Source organism: Musca autumnalis, unplaced genomic scaffold, assembly GCF_047663935.1.
Source record: "Musca autumnalis isolate F117 unplaced genomic scaffold, ASM4766393v1 scaffold_2, whole genome shotgun sequence".
Lineage (NCBI taxonomy): Eukaryota > Metazoa > Arthropoda > Insecta > Diptera > Muscidae > Musca > Musca autumnalis.
This window is the reverse complement of record NW_027411755.1, coordinates 101548741-101561942: the sequence shown is the minus strand read 5'-3', so window position 1 is coordinate 101561942 and position 13202 is coordinate 101548741. Positions and strand designations below refer to the sequence as shown.

The 13202-nt window shown below is 35.3% G+C and overlaps 2 protein-coding genes across 5 annotated transcripts in view; both read right to left on the bottom strand.

Annotated features, from left to right (window-relative positions):
* Positions 1–13202, bottom strand: part of Ror (Tyrosine-protein kinase transmembrane receptor Ror) — an 86262-nt gene that overhangs the window by 24835 nt on the left and 48225 nt on the right. The window lies entirely within an intron of this gene.
* On the bottom strand, positions 1434–11317 carry LOC141394365 (uncharacterized). 3 transcript variants are annotated; one of them, XM_073968629.1, is made up of 2 exons: positions 11286–11317; positions 1434–10996 (listed from the first exon to the last, which is right to left on the bottom strand). In XM_073968629.1, the coding sequence occupies exon 2, from the start codon at positions 10933–10935 to the stop codon at positions 9943–9945; it is 993 nt and encodes a 330-aa protein (XP_073824730.1). In that variant the 5' UTR covers positions 10936–10996; positions 11286–11317; the 3' UTR covers positions 1434–9942. The 3 variants fall into 3 exon arrangements, with proteins under 3 accessions (XP_073824730.1, XP_073824729.1, XP_073824731.1); XM_073968628.1 differs by having other exon boundaries at positions 1434–11003; positions 11179–11314; XM_073968630.1 differs by having other exon boundaries at positions 1434–10940; positions 11179–11314.

Genomic DNA, 13202 nt, shown 5'->3' with positions numbered 1-13202 from the left:
AAACCACACAAATTAATTCGAAATTGTATAGATATCCGCCTCAACACGAAATGGAGGTAAGGAGACAAATTAAAAAAATGGAAGAACAAGGAATTATACAAAAAAGTTATTCAAGATATTTGTTTAAGTTAGAAATTCTCTGTTGGTATTTTCACTACAAATCTCCAGGGAGCCTTTGTTCGCCTAGTTCGGATCGCAGAGAGGCCTCCCTTCCTTAAGTGTTCTCTACAAACCCTCTGAGAAACTATGTTCGCTTACGGCGGACCGTAGGGTGATATTTCCAATCATTGCCCTACAAATCTTCTCAGAGACTATGTTCGCTCAGCACGGATCGTAGAGAGTACTCTCTTGGTAGTGGAATTTCTCTGCAATTTCTCCCTGGAACTGTATTCGCTCAGTTCGGATCGTAGTGAGAACTTTCCAATAAGCAGTGATTGCCTCAGCCTTGATTCACTTTCGGTTTTTATACAAAAATCACTTATTAGTCATGTCTTCACCAGTACGGAAGTACTTCTCGGTTTACTCGCGAATTGTAACGCGTCTCACCCACACCAGGTAAAGTCATCAGTACTTTTCGCCTAAATAAATCACCTCCACACCAATATTATTATTATACCAACTAAAAACCTTTGTGTTTTATTTTCTCCTCTTTTACTTATCGGTTACACTCGGGTTTGTATCACCATTGCTCATCTCCATAAAAAACAACTATTCTCTGCGGCCTTTCTGAGCTATCACCTAAATATTTGGTCCAGTCGAGCCGGAAAAGTTCCTTTGGATTTTGTTGTTGTCCACTTAAACATTTCATCCAATCGAAACGGATCAGTGGACAACATACACGGTGTTGTTAGTGCTAATCGCAGTTTTTGTTCTCTTCTTCACCACACAAAAGTTTCCCCAATCACCCTTCACCACCATCCTCATCATCAAACCATCATACATTATCACCAACACCAAATATTTCATCAAAAAACATACCAGGTATGTATATTCAGTGTTTTCCATAAGTGAGCGAATCGCGAGTGTTCAATTTTTATATGTATCTCTTTTCGCATAAAAATATTTCGATATACTGATCGACTTTTATTCACCCTATCGGTCGGTAATTACAATCAAATACGGTCAAAATCCTCATACAGTCCTCACACTAAATCATTTTATAAAAATTCTCACCAAAATACGGTTGCATTCACCTTGAAATATTAGAAAAATATAGTTTATTTTGTGAATTTAATAAATCTAATATAAAGCATACTGTGTTTCTTTATTATTCACAAACAAGTCAACAAGTGTAGCGATCGCCAATACGTGTTGTTGTTATATTATCTCGGTTTATTTTCTCACTATCCCTACATCCATAATTATTCCAAAGGGAGAGCCCTTTAGTGAGAATTGCAACAACAAACGTCTTAAAAATCACCCGCCTTTTTTAGCTTCGCCTAATAAAACGAAAAAACCTACCAACAACAATTCAATACGTTGTGGTCTCTCTACCTGCTTACCTACTAGTACATACCAGCATACGTCTACTGCGGCATCGACGTTGTGTGTACTTTCGTTTTGTTGTACATATTCGTTATTTCTACTGCTACAGTGGGTCACAGGTGAAAAAATTATTTCTTATATAAATTATTTTTTAATATTTTTTTCGGAAAAATAAATATTTGCATATTTTCGAAAAATAATCGGTATTCGGTATAAACGGTTTTTGGACATCGTACACCCTACAATCGGCATTATATATTTATATTTTTAGTAAATATAACATATATATTTATTCAAATATTCAATATAAATTTATATTTTTATACTAAAATCACCTTTTTTATTAACATATTTGAATTTTCGGTTGCGGTTTTTTGCTTTTTTGGTTGTTCTGAAGTAGTGCACCCTACATTCGGTCCCTTTGGAATTTAAAATTTTAATTTTTCACAAGGAAAATTCCCAAATTATTCGGTTTTTGATATTTTGGACATTTGTGTTTTCCCATTTCACAAAAATTAATCGATTTTAGACATTCAGTCACTGATTCACCCTACACCTCGCTGCTAAAACAATAAATTAAATTGATTTTTTGCAGCTTTTTCAAAATTTGTTGTTTTTTTTTGCAATTTTTGAACAGATTCGCGGGAATTTGTTTTTATTTTTCGGACATTTGGTTTATTTGTGTTTCCTTTTCCGCAAAATAAATCAGTTTTGACATTTTAGCTATTGGTTCACCCTACACCTCGAGCAAAAATAATAAATTCTATTGAATTTTTACAACTCTTTGTTCATTTTTGTCAATTATTCCAACAAATTCGTGGAAATTTGTCTAATTTTTCGGAACAAAGAAATCCTCAACAATGCCGGTCACACCTTTAGATCTCTTTATCAGAGCATCGGATGCTTTGATCCAATTCGATTCCCATTTCAACCAAATGCGAGATGATCAGTTAGATCAGTACGACTTAGAGTTTCGTAGCACAGAATTGGACAAGCTGTGGTCAAAGGTCCAATTAACACTCGATCGTTGCCTCGATTATTTAATGTCGGCGGTATATTCAAAAAAGGATGACATAGATTCGTTAGATAGTAAATACGAAGTGTGTCATCAGACTTATATTACTTGTAGGTCAACTATGAATCGCAAATTGGGCAAAATTCTTAAATCCTTCAAATCTTCACATCACACCTCAGTAAATGGTTCGGACCTCTCGGCAGAAGAATTTCACGGTGACCAAGCAAATAATATGAGTACGTCGACACCTGCATCTCACGAAATCGGTACTCAGGTGGATCATCCAGTCCCTTCATTAGTTCAAAACATTTTTCAAACTCGAGAATCCTTTTCACCAAATCCGGATAGTGTACATAACCTTGTACTTCCTCCATACGACATAGAAACCTTTCATGGTGATTTCTTGTCGTGGCCATCTTTCCGAGAGCTTTTCACCGCGATATATGTAAATAATTCTGGTCTTAGTGACATTGAGAGACTCTGTCACTTAGTTAGAAAGACAGACGGCGAAGCTAAAGAAATTGTATCTAAGTTCCCATTAACTCACCGTAGCTTCGTCTTAGCATGGACAGCTCTCAAAAATCGGTTTGACAATAAACGGGTTATTGTCAATAGTCACTTGTACATTGGGATCCTATCATAGTCTTCATTTGTATTCAGCGTTTACCGCGAATAACTGTCACTCTATGGGAACAGAGTGTTAAAGACAAATCTGCTTTGTCTTCTTGGGAAGACTTGGATTCATTTATTTCTGAAAGAATTCAGACTCTTGACTGTTTGCGTGATATCAAAGGCCCTGAAACCAATAAAAAGTCTTCTTCGAAAGAATTTAAATCACTTATCACCAAAAAATCGGCCTCGAAAAAATTAAATTCACCTTCCAAGTTAACTTGTCTTCTATGTCCTACGGAAATTCATTCTTTGCGATCTTGTCCAAAGTTTAAGCAATTGTCTTTTGACCAAAAATCTTCCACGGTGAAGAAACAAGGCAGTTGTTGGAATTGTCTTTCACGGGGTCATACAATTAAAACTTGTACTAGCGCCCATAATTGCAATATGTGTCGTGAAAGACATCACACCCTCCTCCACTGTTCTACTAATTCACCTCCTTCATCAAATTCTACACCTTCTTCTTCTCGCCATTCTGTACTTCACCACAATGACAATATAGCTTCCACCTCCACCGGTGCCAATCCAACTATAGTAAATCAACAAGTTTTCCATACATTACAGAATCGTAATGTTCTTCTGGGAACTGCTATAGTGAATCTAATCCATAACGGTAAAGAGTATCCAGTTAGAGCTCTGATTGATCCAGCATCCGAGGGTTCTTTCATTTCTGAAACCATTAAAAATCGGTTACATTTGCCCACTCGCTCTTCTCTAGCTCGTATTTCAGGAGTAACGGAAACGGTATCAGCTAATACTCAGAAGAGTTGTTCTCTGAAAATCGGTTCAAGAATCAATTCTTCGTTGGTACTTCAAACAGATGCATTTATTCTCCCTCGGATATCGGATGATCTTCCATCTTTCTCAATAGATCCCGATATAACACATCGTTTACCAAACATTCGGGTAGCTGATCCACACTTTTTTGATAGTAGACCCGTAGAACTATTGATCGGAGCTGATTTATACCCAAAAATCCTTTTAGACGGAATTCACCCAAAAATATATGTACATGGTTCACTTCTTGCACAAAATACGGTATTCGGATGGATCCTAACTGGTCCAATGTCCTCTTCTCCCCCCATCATTCGAATTAATTACGTTCAAATGACTGCACCATCAGACAACCAAAAACCGTGAATACTTTATTGTTCTCACCAGGATGTATTTCCTATCGGTTTCACTCCGTCTTTCCTATCAGTTTCTCCTCGCTAACATAAGATTTATTTTCACCTTCGCCATTTTTATTAGCTACGTAACGGCTATCGCTTTATTACAGTCCAGAATTAAAAAAAAATAATAATCGAAAATTTTAAATCGGAAAAGCTCACCTAACTGAATTTACATACTTGGATTCCTAGTTGTAAGTTACTTTAAGTTCGCCCATTTTATGTTGAAACACCCCTATGTGTTTCAAGGCTGGCGGCTAATGTTTAAGTTAGAAACTCTCTATTGGTATTTTCACTACAAATCTCCAGGGAGCCTTTGTTCGCCTAGTTCGGATCGCAGAGAGGCCTCCCTTCCTTAAGTGTTCTCTACAAACCCTCTGAGAAACTATGTTCGCTTACGGCGGACCGTAGGGTGATATTTCCAATCATTTCCCTACAAATCTTCTCAGAGACTATGTTCGCTCAGCGCGGATCGTAAAGAGTACTCTCTTGGTAGTGGAATTTCTCTGCAATTTCTCCCTGGAACTGTATTCGCTCAGTTCGGATCGTAGTGAGAACTTTCCAATAAGCAGTGATTGCCTCAGCCTTGATTCACTTTCGGTTTTTATACAAAAATCACTTATTAGTCATCTCTTCACCAGTACGGAAGTACTTCTCGGTTTACTCACGAATTGTAACGCGTCTCACCCACACCAGGTAAAGTCATCAGTACTTTTCGCCTAAATAAATCACCTCCACACCAATATTATTATTATACCAACTAAAAACCTTTGTGTTTTATTTTCTCCTCTTTTACTTATCGGTTACACTCGGGTTTGTATCACCATTGCTCATCTCCACAAACAACAACTATTCTCTGCGGCCTTTCTGAGCTATCACCTAAACAATATTCAAGCCCATTAATAGTAGTTCCAAAAAATATGGTTAATTCAGGAAAAAAAAATTCAGAATAGTAATAGACTATAGAAAATTAAATGATATAACTATTGATGATAAATATCCCCTACCGAATATAGATTCAATACTAGACAAGCTAGGAAGAGCTCATTATTTCACAACATTAGATTTGGCGAAAGGTTACCATCAAATTTTAGTAAAGAAAGAAGATCGGGAAAAAACTGCATTTGTTACACCTCACGGACTATATGAGTTCATAAGAATGCCGTTTGGATTAAAGAATGCGCCGGCAACCTTCCAGCGCCTAATAAACGAAATTTTGAGAGATTTTATTAACAAAACATTTGTAGTGTATCTTGATGATATACTCATTTTTAGTACGACATTACAGGAATATATTAAAGCAATCAAGGATATATTCAAGGCAACTTCATGAGGAAAGAAACAGAATTTTTAGGTCACATCCTAACAAAAGACGGTATGAAAACGAACCCTAACAAAGGGTTATTGAAAACTTGGAATTGCCGAAAACAGAAAAGCAAATCAAAAGTTTCTTAGGATTAACGGGTTATTATCGAAAATTCGTGAAAGCCTATGCGAAAATAGCACAGCCAATTACTAAATATTTAAAGAAAGGAGTAAAGATTAATCTAAAGGTTCCAACTTATATAGGAGCTTTCGAAAAATTGAAAATACTAATTAGTACTCATCCAATATTACCCCAGCAAATCAATCGTACCGACATCGTAACGAAATCGGAACTAAATTCGGACGATTCATCCGAAATCTGATCCGAAATCGTAACGATATCTTAACGAAAGTTGTATGAAGTGGTTGACATAATTTCGGAACGAAATGTCGGAGCGACATCGGATCGATTTCGGTCCGATTTCGTAACGAAATCTGAAGAAAATCCTTGGGAAATTCGAAAAAGGAAATTTCTTTCCGACATTCGTTCCGAAATCGGAACGAAATCTATACAAAATCTGAACTATTTCCTGTCCGAAAAATCGTTTAGAAATCGTAACGAAATCTGAACGACTTTGCTTCCGAAATTGTTCAGACTTGTCGGACATCAGACATTTGGTTTGCTGGGACGTTACCCAGATTTTGATAAACCATTTACTGTCACAACAGACGCATCCAATTATGCGATAGGAGCTGTATTATCTCAAGAAGGACACCCAGTGTGTTACGCTTAAAGAACCTTAAATAATCACGAAAAAAATTATTCAGCAACAGACAAAGAATTTTTAGCTATTGTGTGGAGTGTTAATTACTTTAGACCATATGTTTATGGCAGGAGATTTAAAATCTTAACTGATCATCAACCAATTAAATTTCTCCATTCAAAATATAAAGGGAAGGACATGTCACCGCGACACCAGAAATGGTTATTAAAACTAGGGGAATATCAATTTGAAATAGAATACTTGAAAGGCAAAGAGAATAAAGTAGCCGATTTCCTAAGTAGAATTCAAAATAGTGAGGACACTATTTCAGAAGATACTGAAAATTTTAATTTTTTTGGTTAATAATGTAGAAGACGAAACAATGGCAACAGTTCATTCAGCAGAAGAAAACTTAGGTGATCATTTGCTAATCAAAGAAGAGATAGTTAATAAATATAAAACCCAGATAATTTTTTTTTTTTTTTTTTTTTCGAACGTTCCCACGCCTCACTTTCCCACCCCTGCCGACCGAGGGGGCGACCTCCCTTTTACGTAGGGATCGCGTACACACCATGATCCGCATCATGATGGGGTATAAGAGGGAAATTGAAAACCAGCTACAGAATTTACTTCATCAGCTAGTTAGTTACTTACTAATACATTTTTATATACTATTCATTTAAAAATAAAATTATGTTAGATTTTATAAGGTCAAGGCTCATGCCAAAGTCTACATTACAATACATGGAATTAAAATCTACACACATTTTGTTAATAGGATCTCCCATAGAGTAATTCGTGCGGTGGAAATCTCTAAATAAGGGTTGATAGTTTCTAATTGTTCTACAAGGAATATTTATTCTAATAGATGATATTAAGAAATCCGAGGGAATATTACCCATTAAAATTTTATGCACCATCATAGTGTTTAACATTGTGCGTCTACTTTTTAATGTAGGTAATCGAATTAATTTTAACCTGCTTGTATATGAAGGCAAGACAAAATCGCTATTCCAATGTAAACCTCTCAGTGCAAAAAGCAAAAATTGTTTCTGCACTGATTCAATTTTATCAGAATACACTGCGTATTGAGGGTCCCATACAACAGAACCATATTCTAATATAGGTCTTACAAGTGACGTAAATAGTTGTTTTGTTATATAGGGATCTGAAAATTCTTTGGCCCATCTTTTTATAAATCCTAAAACTCCATGCGCTTTATTAACAATAGAAATTACATGATTATTAAATTTTAATTTTCGATCCATCAAAAGGCCAAGATCAACAAATGATGCTACAGTTAATAATTGAGAACCGTTAATATTGTATTGCCTTATTAAAGAAGAAGATCTGGAAAAACACATATGTTTACATTTTTTTAAGTTTAAGTCCATACAGTTGATTTTACACCATTGAAAAAGGCTATTTAAATCACTCTGGAGAAGATCAGCTTGCTTTTCCGATTTATGAGTAATGAATAGCTTGACATCATCAGCGTACATTAGCAATCTAGAATGCATTATTGAGTTCGGCAAGTCATTTATAAATAAGAGAAAGAGAACCGGTCCGAGGTGACTTCCTTGCGGAACACCCGATGGCACGTCAATCGATTTTGAGACACATCCATCAAACAAAACTGTTTGTGATCTATTTTGTAAATAAGAAGATATCCATCTTACTAAATTAGTATTAAAGCCCATATAATCTAATTTATACAACAAAAGCCTATGGTTAACCCTATCAAATGCTTTGCTGAAATCTGTATATATTGTGTCAGTTTGATTATGCCGAACAAATCCTTTTATTACATTCGATGTGAATTCTATAAGGTTTGTTATGGTCGAAAGACCACTACGAAAACCATGCTGATATGGACTTAGCATGGGTTGAATTTTATGGGAAATTACAGAAGTAATTAATTTTTCGAACAATTTAGGAATTGCACTTAATTTTGCAATTCCTCTATAATTGGATACATTAGTCAGACTGCCTGACTTATGTAAAGGTACAATATAAGACTTTTTCCATATTGCGGGGAAATGACCGAATTTAAGGGAATAGTTAAACAATAGAGTTAAAGGGGTTGACAATGCAACTGAACAATGCTTCAGAATTAAACTAGGTATTCCATCGGGACCTGGACTTTTAATGGGTTTTAAACATCGCAGACTTTTGGAAACGTCTTGGTATTGTAAGAAAGGCATGTAAATTTCATCAATCTGAGATAATTTATAAGGATATGTATCTCTAATTTGGCAAGATGCACTTGAATAAGTTGTAGCAAAAAATTCTGCAAAACATTCAGCAATATCTGTGTTTTTAGTAAATTCTTGATTATTGAATTTCAATAAAGAGGGCTTAGAAGGTGTTTTTCTTTTTAAATTAACAAAGTCATAGAAGGACTTAGGATTGGACTTAAAATTATCTTTAATCTTGTTAAGGTACTCATTATATGATCTACGAGATTCTAGCGTATACTTAGACCTAGCTACAGAATAATTGGCGTAGTCAATTGAAGAACCTGACTTTTTATATTTACGAAAAAGTTTATTTTTGGAATTTTTTATAGTTGATAACTCAGGAGTAATCCATGGAAATTTATAAGAATTTGTGATTTTAATAGTTGGAATACATTCAAGCATAAATTTATTTATGATCTCATAGAATTTGTTAATTTTAATATCAAGATCAATATCACTGCTGCAAATACATACCGATGTCCAGTTAACAGAAGAAATAAGAGAATTGAGTTTCCGAAAATCTGTTTTTTTATAATTAAGGACAGTTTTTAACACTTTGGACTGATGTTCCCCAAAGGAAAGAGTATGGGTCATGGTTATACATAATGAGGGATGATGAATATCTTCAGGAATAGAAATTGGTGGAATTCTAATTATTTCAAAATATTGAGTAACATTTACAAATGCTAAATCAAGGATTCTATCGTAACTATTCAGTATATCGTTTATTTGATGAAGATTGAGGTCACAAAATCGACTAACAATTTCGTATGTATCTTGATTAGCATTCGCCCGGGATGTTAGTGGTGTTAGAGCTTCAGAATCTGGTAATAAGAGCCATTTAACAGAGGGCATATTAAAATCGCCCAGAACCAAAATTCGATCGGTTTCATTCATATTTCCAACGATTGAACTGATTGCGGATATATGTTTTTTATATATGTCAAGTTGAGAAGAAGGAGGAATATAGGAACAAGTTATAAATAATTTAAAATTGCCTAGTTCAATGGATATACTTAAAAATTCAATATCAGGAATATTATTTATTTCAATTAAATTAGTGGAATAAGAGGAGTCAACTGCAATAAGGACTCCACCACCTTTTTTAGCAACACGATCATTTCTGAATATTTGATATTTCGGACATAAAACTTCACTATTTAATACAGCTTTTTTTAACCAAGTTTCAGATAAAACAATTACATCATAATTAAAACCGAAGCTATCAGTATATAAGCGAGTTAATTTTGTATTTAAACCCCTTACATTCTGATAGCATATAGAAATAGAATTTTTTAGTTTTTTGAAACTGTAGCTGTTCGCGGAGGCAAATGTGCTAACTTGTCGTTTCTTTCCACAAATTCTTTTATAAAAGCATTTACAGGCCAAAATTCTCTCGATATAATTTGGTTAAATATTGACTGATTAGTAACAATCCTGAAAGAAGATCTACTTTCCGAAAATGCTGAACGAAGCTTGTAACATTTAAGAAAGTAATCTCCTTGAATACTTGATCTTATATAATCATAAATTTCGTCAGCCGTCGTTTCGGGAGGGAACCTTGACGCAAATACCATTTTCATAGCTGGAGGCATAGATAATGATCTTTGCACAGGTTGTTGGGTATGGCCTACATTGGCAGATGAGCCCCTTGAAGAGACAACAGGCAAGGATGTTGCCAACTCCTGAATACCTTGAGCAGATTGTGAGGTCTTTTCAAGACTAGCACCATCAGTACTCATTAACTCAGGAGTTGCTACAACCTCCTTTAACTGCTTGCTTACTTCCAAAGGCTTATCCAACACAACATTGGCGTATAACTGAGCACGACCAGATTCAGTTGTATCAGAAATATTAACTGGATCCGATTGTACTACAGTATCCCGAGAAACACTAGGTTTACGACTAGAAACAGTTTTACCTGTACTCTTTTTCGTCGACCTTTTGCGTTTCTGCCCGATAACCGATGGTGACGATGCAAATTCGTCCAAATCCGGATATTTGCTAAACAAATTTGAAACTTTATCAAAACGGGAACAAATTATGGAAAGTTCCCCTTTAATTGAAACTAGTTCGGAATGTAGATTCTTTGCAAAATTGTAAAAATCAGCAGAGATTTTTCTACAATTGGGACAGCACCAACGAATTCCATCATTTTCTTTAATTATGTCAGTAACTATTACTCTCATACGAGCACACTTACAATGCCATTGATCTAAACAAAACCAACATGTAACACAAACTTCACTATCATCACGAATATTACATATTTCGTATGAACAGACCATGTTAACTATATTTCAGTTTACTAATAAGTTAAAATTTTTTGGAGATTTTGTAGCTGAATTTCTTAATCCTTTAATTAAAAAAAAGCAATCTTTGGCAACTCTGTTTTGATATGATAACCAAGCTGATACAACAACACAATAAGCTAATGTAACAGAATATATGCACAAAACGAAATAGCCAATTAGACAAATTCAACACAAAAAAGGAGCTTATTAGCACAAATGTAATTAATAACACTTCACCAATTAGCACAATATTTAGACAATAAGTTATTTAATAATTTTAATAAACTTTTGATAACGTATACACGCTAATTTAATTAAAAATTTAATTTTTTTAGAAAATGCACAGAGCACACAAAAATTTGACACTACAGCGAACAGGGTTTAACAAATAATAAAATAGAGGAACTAAAAATATTACACGGAAAAAGAATAATATTCATTGCTGAAAGTGATTTTGAAGATATGGGAAATATATTTAAAAAATACATAACAAAAGGAAAAATTGGAATTTATTCGGAAATATCTGATCACAATTATAATAAAGTACAGAACAAACTTATCGAAATGTATTCTAATGATAAGCAGATAGAATTTGTTAAATGCACAATGAGAGCTCAAGACATAGAAACGGAAGTTGAAGCCGTTAAGCAAATATCATTGTATCATGTGAAAGAAAGTATGCATTCAGGAATATTAGAAACCTATAATCAAACCGTTACAAATGAAAATCAAACACCAACCCCCTCGATGACGACCATTGGAATGAAACAAAGGATACGAATAGGCTCTTGGAATGTACGTACTATGTTGGAAACATCGAAGCTTGCTCAGATAGAAAAAGAATTCATCAACTACAAAATGCTGATACTTGGTTTAAGCGAAGTGAGATGGCCGGATAGTGGGGAAATCAACACTATCGGTGGATCAAAATTTGTGTACTCGGGAAAACCTCCCGACCAACCCCGAGCTAGCGGCGTTGGAGTCCTCCTTTCTGCAGAAGCCAAAAAAGCTCTAATTGAGTGGAAACCACACACAGATAGAATAATTGTGGTCCGACTTAAAACAAAAGCAAGACCCATATCATGCATTCAATGTTATGCACCCACCGAACTCGCCGACATGGAATGCAAATCACGTTTTTATAGCGAACTATCAAATGTACTTAACAACATTAATCATGGCGACATCAAAATTCTAATGGGTGATTTCAATGCACAGGTTGGGAGTGACAACCGCAACCGTGAAAATGTTATGGGCAAACATGGACTTGGTCACCTGTCTGAAAATGGAGAGCTGCTACTAGAAGTATGCGACAACTTCAACCTTGTATTAGGCGGAACACTTTTCCCGCACAAACAAATTCACAAAGTATCTTGGGTTTCCCCGGATAGGCTAACTGAGAATCAGATAGATCATATTGCCATCAGCAAGATGTGGAGAGGATCCCTGCTTGATGTGAGAAACAAGAGAGCAGCAGACGTTGCGAGCGACCATCACCTGATTGTAGCTGATATACGATTAAAACTTCGATCTGTAATTCGCAACAACAGAAGTATGAGAAGATCATTGGACATCACAAAACTCAAAAACCATGACACCTGCAACAACTTCACGAACAAACTGAAGGAAAAAGTCAACAACCTCTCAGAGAATGAAGAAATTGAAGAATACTGCAAAAAGATAACATCTGCGTTCACTGAAACAGCAATAAATGAAATTGGCTACACCAAAAAAGATAGTAAACCATGGATTTCAGACACAACATGGGAACACATTGTAGAGAGGAAACAGTTGAAAGCCGAAATCAACAAGGCCAATTCTCCCAATCAAAAAGGAGAAAAGTTAAGACAATACAACTCTGAAGATAAGAAAGTAAAAAGAAGTGCCAGGAAAGATAGGAGGAACTGGATACAAAGTCTTGCAGAAGAAGCAGAAAAAGCCTGCCAGACAGGAAGATTGAAAGACCTATACAAAATAACAAAACAAATTGCAGGAAACAACAAATGCAGTGCAAAACCCCTCAAAAATGAAAATGGAATCCTTACATGCGATAAGGACAAGCAGTTGAAAATCTGGGAAAAGTACTATAAAGGACTATTGACAACGAGCAACAATGAAAATATAAATATATGTGACTGTGATCCAATGCAGCACACAAACAACATCAGAGAAGATATTAATGTTTTAACTCCAACACCGGCCGAAATATCGGAAGCAGTCCAGCAACTTAAAAGTGGCAAAGCGGCAGGGCCAGACGGCAT

Bases quoted from the DNA above. Each gene is read 5' to 3' on its own strand.
- LOC141394365 (XM_073968629.1), bottom strand. From the start codon at position 10,935: ATGGTCTGTTCATACGAAATATGTAATATTCGTGATGATAGTGAAGTT.